The sequence below is a fragment of the Pelophylax lessonae genome (assembly GCF_965119305.1).
Source record: "Pelophylax lessonae genome assembly, chromosome: 10".
NCBI lineage: Eukaryota > Metazoa > Chordata > Amphibia > Anura > Ranidae > Pelophylax > Pelophylax lessonae.
Genome location: NC_138777.1, coordinates 156,549,321 through 156,568,509, shown reverse-complemented (window position 1 = coordinate 156,568,509; position 19,189 = coordinate 156,549,321). Strand labels below are relative to the sequence as shown.

At 45.0% G+C, this 19,189-nt stretch overlaps 1 protein-coding gene across 2 annotated transcripts in view; it reads right to left on the bottom strand.

Moving 5' to 3' along the window:
- SLC12A4 (solute carrier family 12 member 4) overlaps nt 1–19,189 on the bottom strand; it is a 363,765-nt gene that overhangs the window by 41,893 nt on the left and 302,683 nt on the right. For both annotated transcript variants that reach the window (XM_082270400.1, XM_082270401.1), the window contains 2 exons: nt 6,580–6,748; nt 2,967–3,162 (listed from right to left, as the gene is read on the bottom strand). In XM_082270400.1, the coding sequence (XP_082126526.1) occupies nt 2,967–3,162; nt 6,580–6,748 (365 nt within the window). The remainder of the gene's footprint in view (nt 1–2,966; nt 3,163–6,579; nt 6,749–19,189) is intronic.

Genomic DNA, 19,189 nt, shown 5'->3' with positions numbered 1-19,189 from the left:
CAGGGCGCGTACTCTCGGCACAGCTGTTTTTACACACAAATATGTGGACGATTGGCACCAAGGCCCATGCTCCAAGAGGCCACATATTTGCGTGCGGCCAGCGCTAGTGGTTAAGGCATGTAAGTTGTGAGGTGGGGCCTCGCAACTCTCAATTTCTGCTTTCAACATATCAACTTCATTGACAATATGTTTACTTGCTGCCTAAAATATACCACTGACTTTTAACGCCATTGGTACAAGATGATCAATGTTATTCACTTTACCTGTCAGTGATATTAATGTTTTGGCTGATCCAGTATTAGACCAAAAACCAGCTATCAAATGTATCTGAACCTTCATAATGAACTTCTTTTATTTGCTTCTTTTTCATTTTATCTGTTCAAAAAAAGGACCTGTTAATCATGTCAGAAATTCAGAGCTGTCCTGTGTGCAGCTCAAACTTTCTCTGTTATCTTAAAGGGAGCTATTGCCCAGTTTTCTTTTTCAAACTACTCAGACCAACCTACTCATCTCCACAACACCCCTCTTCTGGATATAAAACTGCCCCCAATACCAAAAATAATTGTGGGAAAGGCAGAAATCTAGAACCATTCCCAAAAACTTTTTCGGTATATGGGGAAAATCTGATCTCTGACAAAGGGCCCAATTCAGTGACAGGAGTGCATCGTCTTGCTGGGTAATAGTGTACAGGTATGCAACGTCCGCTGTCACTAGATAGATCTCGGGAACATCGGGCAATGTCAAACTTCCCAAACTACACAGGAAATCTTTAGTGCCTTTCAATTATGCCCTTATCTGTACCTCACTCTCCTGCAGAAAGCGGTCCAAATACTCCCCCACTCTTGCTGTTACTGACCCAATACTATTTACAATAGGTCTAGCTGGGGGGTTAAACTGATCCTTATGGACTTTGGGCAGCGTGTAGATATTTGGAATTCGGCTGAAACTGGGAACTAAGTACTTCTTTTCTTTTTTGGTTAGAATCCTTTTATTGAATCCAAAGTCAATAAGGCTAAAGTCTTTTCTGTATATAGAAGTTGGATCTCTTTCTAAAACACCATAGGTGTCAGGATCATTGAGCATCCCCATAAGTTGGTTATGGTAATACATTTTGTCTAATATGACCACGCCTCCCCCAGGAGGCCTGTTTGACAACAAGAGAAAAGGTATCAAATGAGGAGCATCAGTGGGGCTTCATTACGGATTACAACGTCCAATATACAGGCCTCAAATTTTGGGGAATAGAAAAAATGCCTCCATCTTGGTGAGGATCAAACAGGGTGAGACAACTATCTAAAAAAGAACTCCAATGGATATATTTGGCCAATTCCCTGGCACCGAATAGGTTAAATATAGACCTTTTGATTTAAATTGCTTTTTAAGTAAATATTAACGGTACCCTTGAATACCTTTGGATATGTCAGTTTGTGTTGAAGAAGAGGATACATGAATCCAAAAGGTTATTAAGAGATATTGCCTGCTGGTCTCTTCTGTACTTACCTTATTATTTTTCGTTCGATATTCTGTCCTTTTACCTTTTCCATCAATATTAATTTTCCTACAAAAAAATAACCTAGTAATGTAGTCTTGATTGTTTTTTAGGACAATGTACCCTGTATAGGTACTTTTATATATGAAGACATTTTATTATGATTTTTATATTGTTTTTATATTGATTTGAAGTAATATGGTTTAGGGATTAACATCAGTCTATGGCAACATAGTTTTGTGTTATTTAATCTCTTATGACTATAACTATTTTATGAATATAATTTGATATATTGTATATTATCTATATAAGCATGTATTGATGGACTTAACCTGTAGGGGGTTGTCACGTGCGCAATGGCGCCAATGTATAAATGAGTTAAGATCTACTATTCGCCGATCTTAGAGATATGGGTGACCATATACCTTTTGATTGGTGTTCTATTACTTGCTAGTACGGCACTGAGGTAAAATAGTTAAATAGTTAATAGTGCGGAGGGGGTTGACCCTAATGTTGCTTATATTGGAGTACAGCGCAGCGTGCTTGCGTCCTCAGTTGAAGTTCCAGTGACGAAACGCATCAGAACGTAAGTACGCTGTCTCCAAGGATACTCTAGACGCCACAGCTACAGTTCCGGAACTCGCCGTTGTATGCCGAGTGGATACTAGCAACAAGCGGTGAGGTAGCGTTACTTCCAGTACCCAGGAATATATATGCCTATGAATATTTGTTTGATGTAAGCAGATTTGATACGGGGGGATTTGGATGTGTGCAATATACGTTAATAAAGTTTTAAAAACGGTATCACACTATCGTTGTCCTATATTGTGCTTCTTCCCTACTGGTGGTTTTGATCACATGTGATCTGGATATCAGAGTGGAAATAAGAAGGTACAGGTTGGATTAAGGGTGATAATATAACCAGAGGGACCGAGAAGGCTTATGGAGCAAATACCTAAATGCAGAAGATTTACTATTATCTAGTGAGTGCCCATTGCTGCGGGGTGCACTGGAGGTGTGGTGAAGGATTTGTTTCATTCATCTAATCACTGGGAGTACCACCACTGGTTGTATCATTTTGTGTGGAGTTTATGGGACTTATGTTGTGATAGACTTACTCACCGGCAGAGTGATATAAGGACATCATCTACCCTGAATGCTTGCATACGGACATTAAATTATGATTATATGATATGTGTAAACATATATAGCGCTGCTGAGTGTGATTGATGCTGTGCATTGGGAACGTTTCAGTTTTGTGTTTATTTGCCAAAATTACCAGTGGCTGACTCCCAGTGCTGAGAATAAATGTATCAATGTTTCACTGCTTTATACTATACATTTGAATTATTGGCATTTGTGAGTACTTCCAGCTCACAAAATTTTAATTTGCAAATGTTATTGCCACTAACATCTTTTGCCGTATACAGTATGTATGTGTAGTATAGATCCTGATTTAATTTCAGAAAATGCTTACCAATGAAAGTTTTCCATGACTGAGGATCTTCACTTTGTCTCCAGCCATATGGCCATCCCAACATAACAGTATTATGCTTCATCCCTCCAAGTCCACATGATTGGATCAGATGTGAAATACCTTCTTTCACTTTGTTGGAAACTACAACCTGACAAAAGCCTTTCACTCTTTCTATTTCCATCATATTTTTAATAGTCTGAAAGAATCAGAATAAATAAAAACTTAGCACTACACTACAAGTATAACATACTATATGTACAGACTAATGCAATCTTCATAGAAAGTCTATAGAAAATATACTGTACTTACTGTATATTTGTTGAATGCTGAAACAAAAGACAAATAGAGTCTCACATATTCAATTTCTTATACACATAATTTTGGAATAAAATTTTCATGTCAGGTTGATTACATTCATACAAATGGCTCGGTTCACAACTAGACATCCCGGATCGCGGGCAGAATCTTCGCAAATTGCGGAATACACTTGCTATCCCCGTTACTTCCGATGGCACCCCGATCGCAATTATGCAGCGATTGTCGTCTGACGAATCAAGGTAAAATTGCGCAAACAGAATCACAGGACACCTGTCGACCCCGCAATTCTGTTTTGCGTGACTTTACTTCGATTCGTCGCGTGACAATCGCGGCAAAAACGTGCCGCAATCAGGGTGCCATTAAAATAAACTGGGATCGCAAGCGTGATTTGCAGTGGTTTGGGATCTCGGGCAGAATCGCAGCGATTCCGCCCGAGATCCAGATTGCCGTGGTGAGAATTATTGTTATGGCAAAACTCCTATTTACAAGTCATTGTCCTAATATGTAATGCCTTTTTTCATTTCATTCAAATAAAATATAAATACAAATACAAATTGGAATTAAAAGCCAGAATTCTGCTCTCAGTGGAGAAGTAATCAATCACCTAGTGATACTAGTAAAACTGAGGCATGCTGGGAGTGGGGGAGGTTTTATAGGCTCCACTAACAACTTTGATTACCAGTGTCCTTATCTGAAAGTGACAGTATATAGACCTAAGGTCAAAGTCTTTGTCCTGTATTGTACACTTAGCAAATGTAAATGTTTCTTGTGTTCTAATTCAAGTATAAAACCTTTACCTGTACACACAGATTGAATAAGGTTCTAATGTTTGCCTGTTCAAATATGTCTAAAAAGTTTTTTCATGTGACTGTATCTATATTTGACTGCTTTGGCAGTAAATGTGACTGGTTACTCTGGGTAGCAGTACTTTTCTCATCATTATTGGTCTAAATATTTGTTAAATATGAATGAAAAGCAGATCAATAAAACATTACTTTGCAAAACCATAGGAAATTACTTTTCTTAAATGATTTTCTTGCAGAACTAACAAAGTGTACCTAAACACAAGACCAAAAATGTTACTATCCTGTAAATGTGGTGGCTACAATTTTTTTTGGGTGACAATGCTCACTCATTGCATAGTATCTATGGAGGAGCAGTGTTATCTCCCTTAGGGTCCATGCACACTGGCTTTAAAAAATGCTGCTTCCAGAGGAGTTTAGCGTTTTGCCTGTAGAAGCAACTAATTTAAGCCTATGTGTCCATGCACATTAGGACATTTAGAGGCATATTTTAAGCTTAGCATTTAGAGGCAGGAAAAAAAACCCTCTGTCTTGCTTTTTTTAGAGGAGTTGCCTGGCAGAAAAAAAAACGCTAAATGCTCCTAAACACCTGTACAAAAATCCTCTATATAACAATTTTCCGCCCAAAGAACTGGCTTTTTTTTTTTTTTTTTAAGTCCAGTGTGCATGGACCCTTGGATGGAAAGGGTTTTGGAATTGCAGAAAACTTCACCCTTTCCTCTCAAGTACAGCCATCCCTTAAAAGTGAATGGGCTTGTAGGATGCATGTGCAGTATGAAGATGAACATCTACATCTGTGTTATAGTACAGTGGATCAATATTTGAATTAAGCCACACTGGCAAGAAATTATTTATATATTTCCAACTGCAGTGTCCCCAATCAAAAAAAAGTGTAACCCCATTGGAAGGTTACAGGAAGACTTCATACTAGATGGGTCCTGTGGGATTACTAAATCCCGATGAAAGGTGTAGCATGGTACATCAAATTACCACATAAGGAGATGCTAAGCCCCATCCACTGTAAAACATGGCTCAATATTAACCATGACCAGTATCAGGAAAAAAGGAGAGGGCACAATCCCATAGTAATCATCTATATTGTAAGCCCTAATAGTGCTTTCTGTACTATGCATTTTGACAATATTGCAGAGGTTTTAAAAGCTCACTATGCTTGAGACAAGACTAGGAATTCTGTTATCACAACATGAAAATACAGGGACTACATACAGGTGTCTAACTAAACATTGCATTTGCTCTTTTCATTTTTCATTTCAATAATTTTATTGAACATTTTCACAAAGAGTAAAGAAATAATAAAGATTTAAAAACAATACACAATTTTCATAACATGAAATGCATATAGAACAAGAGCAGAACATTTTGCATTATAATCATTTAATGGAAAAACAGAATGCATTTAAAACCAGACTCCATACCCGCTAAGGGTTTCTCCCTCTAGAATGCCTATCTTCATCACTCCTGAAACACATAACTGTGAGCTTACACCATTTTTAGTCAAGCAATTGTACCATAGGGAGAGGACGTTCTATATTCCATAACTGTAAAGTTGCATATAACCCTGAAATTTCAACCACACAAATAAAGGAAAGAAAAAGAAATACAAGAAAGAGAAAAGGGGGAGGGGGGGCCCTCGCTCTGGCACTCGCTACCAGAAGGCATACTATATAGATATATTCCAGGTAACATTCGTTAGGTATCTGATCCAAGGACCCCAGAACCTTTATTTTGTCATTTAGGATTGCCGATAACCATTAATTTATCATAAGCCAGAAAAGCTTGTGTTTGAGCTGGTCAAATGTTATGGTAGCCAACTTACAGTTTCTGGCTATAGTGATTTTAGCAGATGCAAATATAAAAGTAAGGAGTCGTCTTAGATTTTTTGAGGCTTCTTCCACCTTGCATCCCAGCAGTGTGTTAGGGAGACTTGACCAGAATGATTTGAGTGAGAGTAATAACGAAATTGTGATCCAAAATCGACCTCTCCTTGGGACATTGCCACCAGATGTGGTATGCTGTCCCTTCCTGACCACAGCCTAGTCTAGTGCTATTCCTCAAGTTCAAGACTTTCCTGGATGTCCTGCTCCCATTTGACCATGTAGCTCTGTTTGGCTGAGTTATAGGTTAAAAAAGTATATATTACAGATATATGACCTCGAACCTGATCATACTTGTGACAAATATTCCTTAGGCGACATAATTACAATATCACATTTGCAAGATAAGGTATACAAGTACTGCTTCATTTGAGTGTAACAAAAGTGTTCCGATTCCAGCAATTGGTGCCTCTCCATTAGGGTTTCCTTGGTGCGGTTTCCATTTTGATAAACCACCCTCAAGTTGGTTAAAATTCTAAATCATCATGCATTGTTATGGCAAAAAACAAAACCGAACGTGTCATTGAAAAAAATGTCTTGTTACATAAGCTACACGTGTGTTGAAAACTGATTCCATAAGGAAAATACGGTTGTTACCTGTTCAGCAGCTTGCAGCTCACCATAGCTGTCCAAAAAGTTCCCCTGCATTACAGTACCAACAATAGTCAACCCCTTTCCAGCTTTCAATTGAGAGGCAAAAGTAAGCAAACGTGGATATTTGACATGTAGGTCCTCATCTAGTTTTAGGAGAACGAGCAATTGTGGCCTAGTGAGAAAAAAAATTATTTTAAACATCAACACACATTAAAGCACATTGAAATATTTTAAAGCAAAACTTGAAGACTGCATACAGTTCAATACAAAAGTTTAGAAGAAAGTAAAATAAACCAAGAGATACTGTATATACACAACAAAAAGACAGAGAGCTGTAGACCAAACCACAATATCCCCAAAGCTTAACCAGTCCTTTTAATTACTGAATGACCCAACATTGCACACTTTTTAATCAGGCAGAAGAGAATGACCAAACAACATATTCTAAATTTGCGCTCAGTCAATACATTTTGTAAACTGAAAAGTCACCAGCAATATAACAGGATATGTGATGTGAATATGCAATATACAGTGCCTTGCTATAGTATTCGGCCCCCTTGAACTTTGCGACCTTTTGCCACATTTCAGGCTTCAAACAAAGATATAAAACTATAATTTTTTGTGAAGAATCAACAAGTGAGGCACCTTAATGAAGTGGAACGAAATGTATTGGATATTTCAAACTTTGTTAACAAATAAAAAACTGAAAAGTTGGGCGTGCAAAATTATTCAGCTCCTTTACTTTCAGTGCAGCAAACTCTCTCCAGAAGTTCAGTGAGGATCTCTGAATGATCCAATGTTGACCTAAATGACTAATGATGATAAATAGAATCCACCTGTGTGTAATCAAGTCTCCGTATAAATGCACCTGCACTGTGATAGTCTCAGAGGTCCGTTTAAAGCGCAGAGAGCATCATGAAGAACAAGGAACACACCAGGCAGGTCCGAGATACTGTTGTGGAGAAGTTTAAAGCCGCATTTGGATACAAAAAGATTTCCCAAGCTTTAAACATCCCAAGGAGCACTGTGCAAGCGATAATATTGAAATGGAAGGAGTACAGACCACTGCAAATCTATGAAGACCTGGCCGTCCCTCTAAACTTTCAGCTCATACAAGGAGAAGAATGATCAGAGATGCAGCCAAGAGGCCCATGATCACTCTGGATGAACTGCAGAGATCTACAGCTAAGGTGGGATCACAGTGCCCCTTCCAGCTGTGCCACCCCCAGCCCTTTTTCGTGCTGACATTGCTCTTAGGCAAGACAAACTTGAGGTACTAACTTTGGTGTACTCAAGGCTTATGCCAAGCTATACAGCTTATCACACACAGCACTGATTTACCAAAAGATACAGAACCTGTCTTGTGCCAGTAAACATTCACCACAGTGACTCACGCAACCCAGCTGCCGTGCTCTGCGATCCCTCCAGTCTCCGACAGAGGCTTGCGTTTGGAAACTCCTGTTTAAGTATCGTGCCGTTTGTGGTTGTACTGTAAGAAAGAGGAGGAAAGGGATATGGCGCTGCCTAAGAAAAAAATGCGATGTCCAGTCGGGTGCACAGAATTTGTGAATCCTATGGTCGAACTAGACTACACACGCCAGGGGTCCTCAGACCGTGGTGGGCTCGTGAAGTAGACACAAAAAGGAAGGGACCATATAGTGTGAATCCATATATTAAGTTTATTAAAAATAGTAAGCTGTACTTAGATAAAAGCTAGTATCAACAGGCACAATAGCGAGGTTGCTGGAACGCAATGCGTTCCAAAGACCGTAATGGCGCTCATCACTTTCGGTTTCCGGTCTTTGGAACACATTGCTTTCCAGCAACCTCGCTATTGTGCCTGTTGATACTAGCTTTTATGTTTGTGTCTACTTCACGAGCCCACCACGGTCTGAGGACCCCTGGCGTGTGTAGTCTAGTTCGACCATAGGACATCCTGGTTTAGAATTCAAGTGCCCCAATCCTGGGAAGACCTGAGAGGGATTGATAATAAGGTGTGATACCCCTGTAGGTGTTACTCCTTCTGGTGAGTGCATACTATAGCAACAAGGAGCACGGGCACTTTTTCAACTTACCACTCCACTCAATACTGCTTGGGACCAACACTTGGGAGGACTCTTCACTTGATTGCATGGCCATTTTCAAGCACTGCCAATTTCAAACACTGACTTTTTTGCATTGGACTTTTTACTTGAATTTTCATATTTATTTTTATTTATTTATTGTCACTATTTAATACCTCCATATAGGTATACCACTGTTTATTTATTCATTTAATTTATTCATTTTTGTTGATTCTACTACCTCAGTGCACATTATCACTTTATACTGCAAGCATTTTTTAGCACTTGCCACTTTAATAGGGATTTCACGCATATACTACTAGGTGTGGTATATGTTGTCCACCTTATTCCATATATATTTTTGGGCACTTCACCTTGCACAAAGTCACTTTACTAGTGTTTTGTGCATGTTCTATGCATTTATATATATCTAAGGTGTAATTTATTTATTTATACACTATTTCTCCATGTGCCTAGTCACAGTTACTCCTTTTCCACTTTGAGGTAGTTACATTTACCATCATTCTCCTTTGTATGGTTCACACACCTATATTGATTCACATATTCTGTGCACCCGACTGGACATCACATTCTTTTCTAAGGCAGCGCCATATCCCTCCCCTCCTCTTTCTTATACTTATAAAACCTTTGGGTTATATTTGAGGGAGGCTGCAGCCTTTATTTATCCTTAGCGCGGAACTCTTCTCTTTATTATATGTGGTTGTACTGTGCATGTGCGGCATGCTACGTGGCGTCTACGTGCACACCAATCGCATCCAGACACAGCCCTCTTGCTCCAGGCATACACTTGTGTATAAATTGGCAAAGATTTGCGTGCGCACGCGCGATCGACCCCTCGCTACAAACACGCCAATGAAGTCGTTGCTTGACCAGAGCTTTCCGAGGAGACGAATGCGCAGGCGCTTACGCGCCAAGGCGATTCAACATGCCAACAATATGGGGTGAGAGCAGTTTAGGCAGGCAGGTGCTTTGTCACATTTGATACCTCAGGTGATCTGCATAGAGTGAAAACAGAGTGTTTAAACAAACAAGGTATGCTTTAAAATAGCTGATACGCCTGCTGTTTTGCAAAGGCAAAGAGAAATGTTTAAACCAAAAGGCACTTTAAACATAGCTGATGCATCTACTGTTGTGCACATGGAGAGCAAACATATGTTTAAAAAAGGAGGTGTAGTATGACACTGCTGATACACCCAATGCTTTGTACAAAAAAAGCAAAATATGTTTAAACAAAGGTGTGCTTTAACATATCGAATACACTCATTGTCTCTCGCAGAGACTACATGGCACCCGGTATCTGTTATCTTTTAAGGGAACAGGGCATAAAAATATTTTTTAAAGTGGAATTGCCAGTCCAGTCGCAGGATTCTGTCTTGCAACAAGAATCCAACCTTTACCCTTCACGGTGAACTTTGTCATTTGCCGACCTTCAAGAACTGGGTCCCCTTATTTTTGAGAGGCCACTCCCTTGGACCTGTAGAGCACCCTGCCGGAGAGCCTTTGGGATTGGTTTTACCAAGGCTCAGGATCCCAGTGCCTAAGAAAGACAACGTTACAGGCAAAACCTTGCATCTTTCCTGAGGCTCAGGTACCATCCTTTAAGTCTTTGACTTTTTTTGGATGGATCTGATTGCTAACCCCTTAGATTCAGAGATATTTGATAGGGGTATGTAGAATAATATTCTTTCTTCTTCTTTGAGAAAACAAAGTGCGGAGAGTCTCTGCACCGTGACCATCACCATTTAGACACTGGCGAAAAATGTAGGTACTTCCTGTGTAGGAGGGGTTATATAGGGGGACTTCCTGTCTGATTGATTTCCAGTGTCCATTCACCTGAAGGTGGCGTATAACCCATATGTTAATGAATATGGCTCTGTGTCCCCTGATGTACGAAAAAGATAGTGTTATTCTTTTTTCAGAAAAGTCAGGAAATTATAATGGGATTTTTGACTTACTGTAAAATCCATTTCTCTGATGTTCATTGACCGACACAGCTCCTGATCTTCCTATCCATTGGGTTAAACTGCCCCCTACAGGGGTAGGACACTAGGCAGAAAAAAAGTCTGTCAACGCCTATGGGCAGTCCCAGGGGGGTATACTCCCTCTCTCTGCTATAGGTACTCAGTTTATATACAAGCAGTGTCAGAAGAATCACAACTCAACAGAGGAGTGGGTGCTGTGTATGTCAATGAACATCAGAGAAATGGATTTTACGGTAAGTCAAAAATCCCACTTTCTATTTCGTTCATTGAAGGACACAGCTCCTAGTCTTACTAACCGTTGGGATGTCCCAAAGCAGTGTAAAACATGAGGGGTGGGAACAGCGAAAAATACATTTCCAACTAGATAAACAGGAGCTCAACCAAAACAACTGGAGCTCACCTGAAAAAAACAATACATCCTCAAAGGAGAACCAGATTCTGTAAACAGCAGCCTGCAAAAACCTTGCGGCCAAAGGAAGCATCCGCAAATGTCAACACATCCACTTTATAGAACTTTGTGAAAGTGTGCACCAATGACCAGGAGGCCCCCTTGCAAAACGGCGTCACTGACGCCTGATGACAGAAAGCTCAAGAGGCACTGAGCGCCCGAGTAGAATGCACCTTGATATGGAAAGGAGGAACCTGACCCTAGATGGAATAGACCTGAACCACCGTCTGTCTATTACATCTGGAAATGGTCGCAAAGGAAAAGGACAACCCTTTCCGAGGCCCATCAGTGAGCACAGCGAGTCTGATTTCCTAAAAAAAACTCCGTAGCTGCCAGGTACAACCTAATTCCGCATGCAAAGCAATTTCCTTCAGATGTGTTGGCATGGGACACAGGGAAGGCAACAAAATATCTTCAGTCTAATGAAAATTAGAAACAACCTGAAGAAGGAACAATGGCCTAAGAATCACCTAATCACTGTGAACCACCAGTAAGGTCAACGACAGATAACGCTGCCAAATCCGACACCCTGCGCGCAGAGGTTAGAGCCACCAAAAAGGCCATCTTCTAGGAGAGCGTAAGCAGGGGAATCTCCTGATGATTCTCAAAAAATGGCTTCTGGAGGACCGAGAGAACCAAATCTAGGTTCCAAGGTGGAAACAGAGACCGCACTGAAGGTGTCCAGTGCCTAACTCCCTGAAGAAAAGTACGTACCAGGAAGTATGTGGCCAAGGGCTGTTGAAATAAAAGTGCGAAGGCCGACACCTAACTCTTCATAGTACTCAAGGCTAGTTTCTGCTCAACCCCCAGTTTAAGGAAGGTCAAGACCCAAGCCACCGAACAAGAGCGAGGATGAACCCGAAGAGACTCGCACCACACAATGTACGTCTTCCATATACGATGGTTGATCTTTTTAGAAGTACGTTTCCTAGCTTTTAACAGCGTTGGAAACACCGACTCACGACTGTAAAGCAGGATGGAAGATTGGTCCTTGGGACAGCAGATCCTCCCTGAGAGGAAGCTTCCTAGGAATGTCGGCGACCAGCCGCACCATGTCGACATGCCAAGCCTGGGGCCACTAAGATGACCGGAATCCCTTCTGCCTCAATCCCGTGTAGAATTTTGGCAGAAGCTTTAGAGGAGGAAAGGCGTAAATCAGACGATACTGACCCCGTGGGGCCACCAGTGCATCTGTGGTGTCCGCCAGAGGATCTTGTGACCAAGCCACAAACCTCTGCACCTTTCTTTTGAGACGGGAAGCCAACAGATCCACCTCAGGGAGACACAACTGATGAAACACCTCCAGATGAAAGAACCACTTCCCTTGGTCCAACGCCTGCCGACTGAGGTAATCTGCCTACCAGTTTTCCACCCTGGGAATGTGTATGGCAGAGAGAGCTGGAACAAACTGTTCGGCCCACCTTAGAATGCCTGCTACTTCCAGAGCCGCCAGGACACTTTTTGTGCCCCCCTGGTGACTGACATAAACCACGGCCTTGGCATTGTCACACTGGACATTCCTGAAGACAATCTGTCCAATGTTCCAGGCACAGTCTGATCGCTCGGAGTTCCAAGACATTGATCACTCTTACAGTGTCCAGATCCCCAAAGCAGAATATTTGCAGAGTACGCCTCCCCAAACGGACAGGCTGGCATCTGTGGTGACCACTGTCCAATACAAGGGGAGGAACGATTTGCCCAGCCGACGTATGAAACCACCATATCAGGGACTCTTTTGTTCCCCAGCTCAACCCAGGTCTGATTGTCCAGAGACTGGGGAGTCTTGTCCCATTTGGCCAGAATTTCCCTTGCAAGGACCTCGTATGGAACTGTGCAAATGGGATCTCGAAGGTAGACATCATCAGGCTCAGCATCCGCTTGCAAGTCCGGAGGGATAACCATATGCTGGACAGCAGGAGATGAATTGTAGCCTGCAGTTTCTGGAGTTTGTCCAGAGGAAGCAGCATTCCGGCTAAGGTGAGTCAGACCCAGATAATCCAGCATGTGGACGGAACCAGAACAGACTTCTGAAAATTCAGAATTCAGCCAAACTCTCTCAAGCTTGTATGGTGATTTCCAGGTTTTTCACCGCCCCAGTACAGCGATCCCTCATTGGCATAACACAATGCTGGCATGGGGCCAACACATTTGTGAAGACCTGAGGAGCAGAGGCGAGACCAAAAAGGTAACGCCACAAACTGTTTCTCTCCCATGGCAAACCGCAGGAAACGATGGAGACCGACACATATTGGAATGTGAAGGTAAGCGTCCTTGGTGTCGAACTATTCTGTACTTCCCGCACAAAACAGTTCAGCGCCCTGAGGTCCAGAATTGGATGCATCTTGCCTTCCTTCCTGGTGACTGTAAACAGGTTTGAGTAAAACCCCTAAAAATGGTCCGAAGTCGGAATCGGGACCATCACCCGTAAAGTAAAAAGGTCTTGCACCGCCACAAAAAAGGGTAAGAACGAAACTCAATCTTGTAGCCGGACGGAATGACCTTATGAACCCACTTGTTCTTGTACCAGGGGAGTACACGGGTCCAGGAACCAGCAAAGATGTCCCCTCACCCCAGATACGGGTGAGGGCGCACCTTCCTGCTGAAGGGTCCTTTTTTAGCAGGCCTGGAAAAGCCCGCACTTGACTTGCCAGACCAAGTTCACTTGGATCCTTCAGAGGATCTGATCTCTTGCCAGTCAACCCTGAGGGATGAAACAACTTCTTTTGGGCTGAGGAGGGCCCACATCTACGACGAGGGTCCTAGACCTTAGTAGCTTGCGGAAGAAAGGTAATCTTTCCCCCTGTGAGACCTTTAATGATGCCATCCAGGGTAGTACCACACAGGTGATCTCCTTGAAAGCAAAGATCAGTCAAGGCCTTTTTAGAAGTCTGGTCTGCAGACCAGCGTTTGAGCCATAAGACATGCCGAAGGACCACTGCCGAAACAGAGAGCCGAACCACTAGGGAAGCCGCAACCAAAAGATTCATCACAGATTAACTGCAGCCCCTGGACCAGCTGGTTCGCCAGCTCAGCAAAGGCAGGGGGAGCTACTCCCCCCCCCCCCCTCCAGGTCATGGCCTAAAAGCTTAGCTCACTTGGTCAGAGTCTGCGACACCAGGCCAATAGTGAAAATCAGACTCCGTGACAAACCGTGACAAACCAACCAGGGTGTACAAATTGCGGGCCACAGTCTCCACCTTCCTGGTAAGAACGAAACTCAATCTTGTAGCCGGACGGAATGACCTTATGAACCCACTTGTTCTTGTACCAGGGGAGTACACGGGTCCAGGAACCAGCAAAGATGTCCCCTCACCCCAGATACGGGTGAGGGCGCACCTTCCTGCTGAAGGGTCCTTTTTTAGCAGGCCTGGAAAAGCCCGCACTTGACTTGCCAGACCAAGTTCACTTGGATCCTTCAGAGGATCTGATCTCTTGCCAGTCAACCCTGAGGGATGAAACAACTTCTTTTGGGCTGAGGAGGGCCCACATCTACGACGAGGGTCCTAGACCTTAGTAGCTTGCGGAAGAAAGGTAATCTTTCCCCCTGTGAGACCTTTAATGATGCCATCCAGGGTAGTACCACACAGGTGATCTCCTTGAAAGCAAAGATCAGTCAAGGCCTTTTTAGAAGTCTGGTCTGCAGACCAGCGTTTGAGCCATAAGACATGCCGAAGGACCACTGCCGAAACAGAGAGCCGAACCACTAGGGAAGCCGCAACCAAAAGATTCATCACAGATTAACTGCAGCCCCTGGACCAGCTGGTTCGCCAGCTCAGCAAAGGCAGGGGGAGCTACTCCCCCCCCCCCCCTCCAGGTCATGGCCTAAAAGCTTAGCTCACTTGGTCAGAGTCTGCGACACCAGGCCAATAGTGAAAATCAGACTCCGTGACAAACCAACCAGGGTGTACAAATTGCGGGCCACAGTCTCCACCTTCCTGTCAGTCAGGTCCTTAAAGGCTGGGGACTCTTCAACCAGAATCATGCTTGTTTAATCTGGAAACTGGAGGGGGTCCACCACCGGTGGAACAGTCCACTTCTTAAGAAGGGACTCCTCATAGGGCTATTGCCTAGCAACTCGCTTGGGGACCCCAAGGGGACGCTTTGGTCGTCCCCACCCTTTAGTGACAATTCTGTCAAAATAGGAAGGGAAAGGGAACTCCTTTGCCGCTCTGGATGGCTTGTAAATGCCAAAGAGAACCTGCGCCTCTGTTGCAGCCGTGTCCTCTAACTTTAAGTCCCAAGCAGAGAAAACAATCAGTGCGTCCACCAGCGCCTTTTCGAGCGCAGTTGCAGAAGCGGAGGAAGTATCCTCACTATCTGAGGATTCAGGCGCATGGTCGCAGACCCAGCAGGGTGACCCACGTCTGCCAAGACCGAATCAGATTCAGGATGTGAGAAGACAGATGAGGCAGGGGAAGGCGAGGGCTCTTTATGCCAGCCCATCGTCCCAAAAAAACCCTCCACCTGGGACACAAGGGACTTCAGGACCGCCATCAGTGCATCGATGGATGGATGGGACCCAGAGGGCCCCGCGGCCCCAGAGAAGAGATCAGATGGGGAGATGTGCTCCAAAGACTCCATGAGTCACCAGAGGGACCACAAAAAAAAGTGTAACACACTGCTAAGGGACAAACCCCACCACTCTGGCAGCACCACCCGGATGACACAGATCACGAATTGATCGTCAGCAGAGAGGGAGAGGACCCCACCAGACTCGCCACCCAACAGGAACCAGGCACCACAGCCACCAGAAGAATCGGCACTGCACAAGCCGTAATCAGGAAATGAAAGGATCCAGGAATCAGCACCAGGTGTTGTGGAGGAGCTCCTACTGCCGAAATCGGCGCCCAGAGGGTTCCATTGCATGGCCTCTGCTATTTTTAATAGCAAACCACTTCAAAATGTCTGCCAGACTACACAAACATGGCCGCTGTGCATTGAGCACACAGGCTACAAGAAAATGGCGGCACCAGGAGGGATCCCTAGACCTCAAGGACAGGCCCAGTCAGGACAGGGGGCCCTGGCAGGAGCCCACTCCAGGTACAAACCCCCCCCACAAACAGCCGATCATCCAGTCACTGACGGCGCATCCCCCCGCCCCCATCGCCAGCATAGCACCCTGCCCCCACCCCAGGAGGTGGACCAGACCACCAAAAAAGCTCCAGCATTAAGTGGAGGGGGTAGGATGGGGGGACAGATGAAGGGGATGCCTGATGGGAAGGAGGGGCCCATGTCCACCCCAAAACCCTCCAGGGGGAGAGGGGGGACAGCTACTTACCATACCAGGTACCAGACGGGCACCTCTCCAGACAGAACCCCTCGCCTTCAAAAGGAGGCTGACGGCGCTGCGACTCAGGCTGAGACCCGGTTGTATGCGGCCTTGCGAGGAGTTTAACTTGCAGACCAGCTCCCGTCCGGTGGGGCTATGAAGTCTGCGCGCGCTCGCTGGCCAGACTGGGGTGACGACTGGATCTAGATTATCCAGCCCGTCGCCCAGTCCGGCAGTTGATTGTAGATCTCACAGGAAAAATACAGGTGAAAAAATGCGTTTTAAAAGAAAAGATTGCCAGGACCGGAAATCCCAGCAAGGAACTAGGTCCTTAGTCCTGACTAGGCAGAAAAAAAAACTGAGTACATATAGTAGAGAACTCCCTCTCTCTACTATAGGTCCCCCCTGGGACTGCCCATATGTGTAGCCAGACTTTTTTCTGCCTAGAGTCTTACTCCTGTAGGGAGCAGTATAACCCAATGGTTAAGAAGATTAGGAGCTGTGTCCATCAATGAACGAAAGAGAAATGTGTAATTTATGCTTTTAGAACATCTGATGGTGCCCCCTGCATGATTGGCCTCTTTATGTGGCCAGGCTGTGAAAAAGTCTCACATGTGGTATTCCCATAGTCAGGAAAAGTAGCAGAATGTATTTTTGTGTGTGAGAAATAACTTGGTAATATGACAATTTTGGGGGAAAAAAATAATAATTTCCTCAATTTTCTAAGAATTGTGGGAAAAAGTTAAAACTTCAAAAAACTGGGGGCGTGGTCTGGACGCGCTAGAAGATGGCAGCCTGAGAACGGAGCTCCCGCCGCCTCGAGTCCTCACAAGCCTCGCCCAGGGAACACACTGCAGCTAGATCGCTGGTGAAGATGGCAACGACTGCCCGATCCTCCTCGGCCACCCGCTCCCGATCCCCGCGGGATCCGGCAAGTAAGCTGAGCCCCAGCATCCCGGAGCTCTTTCGCACTCAGGCTGCAACCCTGTCTCAGCCCGGGCTTTCCTCCACCTCTACCTCTCTCCTCTCCTCTCCTGCCCGCTCCTATGCGGCGGCCGCATCGGGGGGGGGGGGGCAGAGTCGGCTTCCGCTCCTCCACCTGCACCGAGGCAGCTCTGCATGGAGGATCTCCACCTCATCGCTGCAGATATAAAAAACACCTTGGGAGCGGCCATCTTGGAGCTGAGGGAAGACATCCGCTCCCTTACAGGCCGGATGCAGGAGGTTGAACATGCCACTGCACAGCAGGACATAGCCATTAGAGACTTGTACCTTAAATCAGACTCTCACCTGTTGCAGATGCGGGATATGCAGCGCCACATGGAGGACCTAGATAACCGGGGTCGGCGCCATAACCTGCGGATCCGGGACTTACCGGAGGCGGTGGAGGGAGAACACCTTACCCCCACAGTGACTGCACTTTTTAACTCCTTGCTGGACAGGCCTCCACTGTCCCCCATCGATATGGAGCGTGTTCATAGAGCTTTGCGGCCCCGGGGACGGGAGGGTGAACCTCCACGCGACGTGGTGTGTTGCTTGGTGGACTATCGTCTCAAGGAAGACATCTTGCGAAAGGCCAGGGGAAGGCAACATATAGAATGTGAGGGGACACCTGTACAACTTTACCAAGACCTGTCTGGAATAACTTTGCAACGCAGGCGTGAACTTAGGCCCCTGCTGGATGTCTTGAGAGCGCGTAATATAACATACAAGTGGAAGTTCCCCTTCTGCCTGGCTGCTTCCCTGCAGAATCGCACGGCTCTCCTTAGGGTGCCTGAAGACCTCCCTCATTTTTGCTCCACTCTGGGGATCCCTTTCATGGCACTTCCGAATTGGTACGCCGAATTCAGGAATGCGGCTGACCTTGATCCGCCTCAGGGGGGTGAACCAATGGAGGCTCAGGAAATTCGCTTTCGCAGGCCCCGCTCGCCCTCTGGGAGCAGACCGGCAAAAGATGGAGCTGGACCCGCTATTGTTTACAGCCCTACCAAACCTCCCCAGCGGAGTAAGGCTCGGAGGAACAACTGATCTGCTGTGACTGATTTGGGGTGTTAACCCCTGTTGAGGCACTTGGATTTCCATTGTTCTTTGTTAACCTATTCCTCCCCTCTCCTCTTCGTTATAATGGAGTGCTAGTTTCACGATACCCTATGCTGATACCTCTTCCATTTCACTCAGGAGCACTGACGGAACCTGACGGAGCCCTGGAATGACTCTATACCCTCTCCGCAACGAACGGCATGATTGGCCCTGGTTTGTCACCGTTTCCCTGGATTGCTGTTGGAACTGGTAACGTTTCCTCTCTGCCTCTTCCTACGGTGTTTGCTGTACTTTGAACCCCCTTTGGTGCTCACAGACTGTGACTAGGTAACTTCCCACCCTCGCCCTCTTGGTCACCTTAGGCTAACTGCCTTTGTTCTGGGACTCTGGCACCAGCCCTAGGGTGCTACCTCAATGACTAGAAATCTTTTGCTAGCCTTTAATAGCCACTGGTCCTTTGCCTGCTTGCAATGATCCCGTTGTGCTACGATGGAACGATTAGATGGACACGATAGGGTCTTTGAGGGGTGGGTTAGTAGACAAGTGACGCTCTGGCATATCCACTGTAAATCCTTCTTTTCCTGCCTATGTTGGGGTTCATAATTAACAGATGCTCTGTTGTTTTACTGTGTTTATGAAAATGTCCGCTGCCACACGTTTGTTTGGACTGCACGATTCCGCTCCCAGGGTATATTGGTGTGGTTGTGGTGGCGTGCAGGTCAGATGTTCGTGTCGCTTCTGTAGACAAATTGGAATGGGGGTGATGTGGACGTGTGCCCCTATAGGGGTC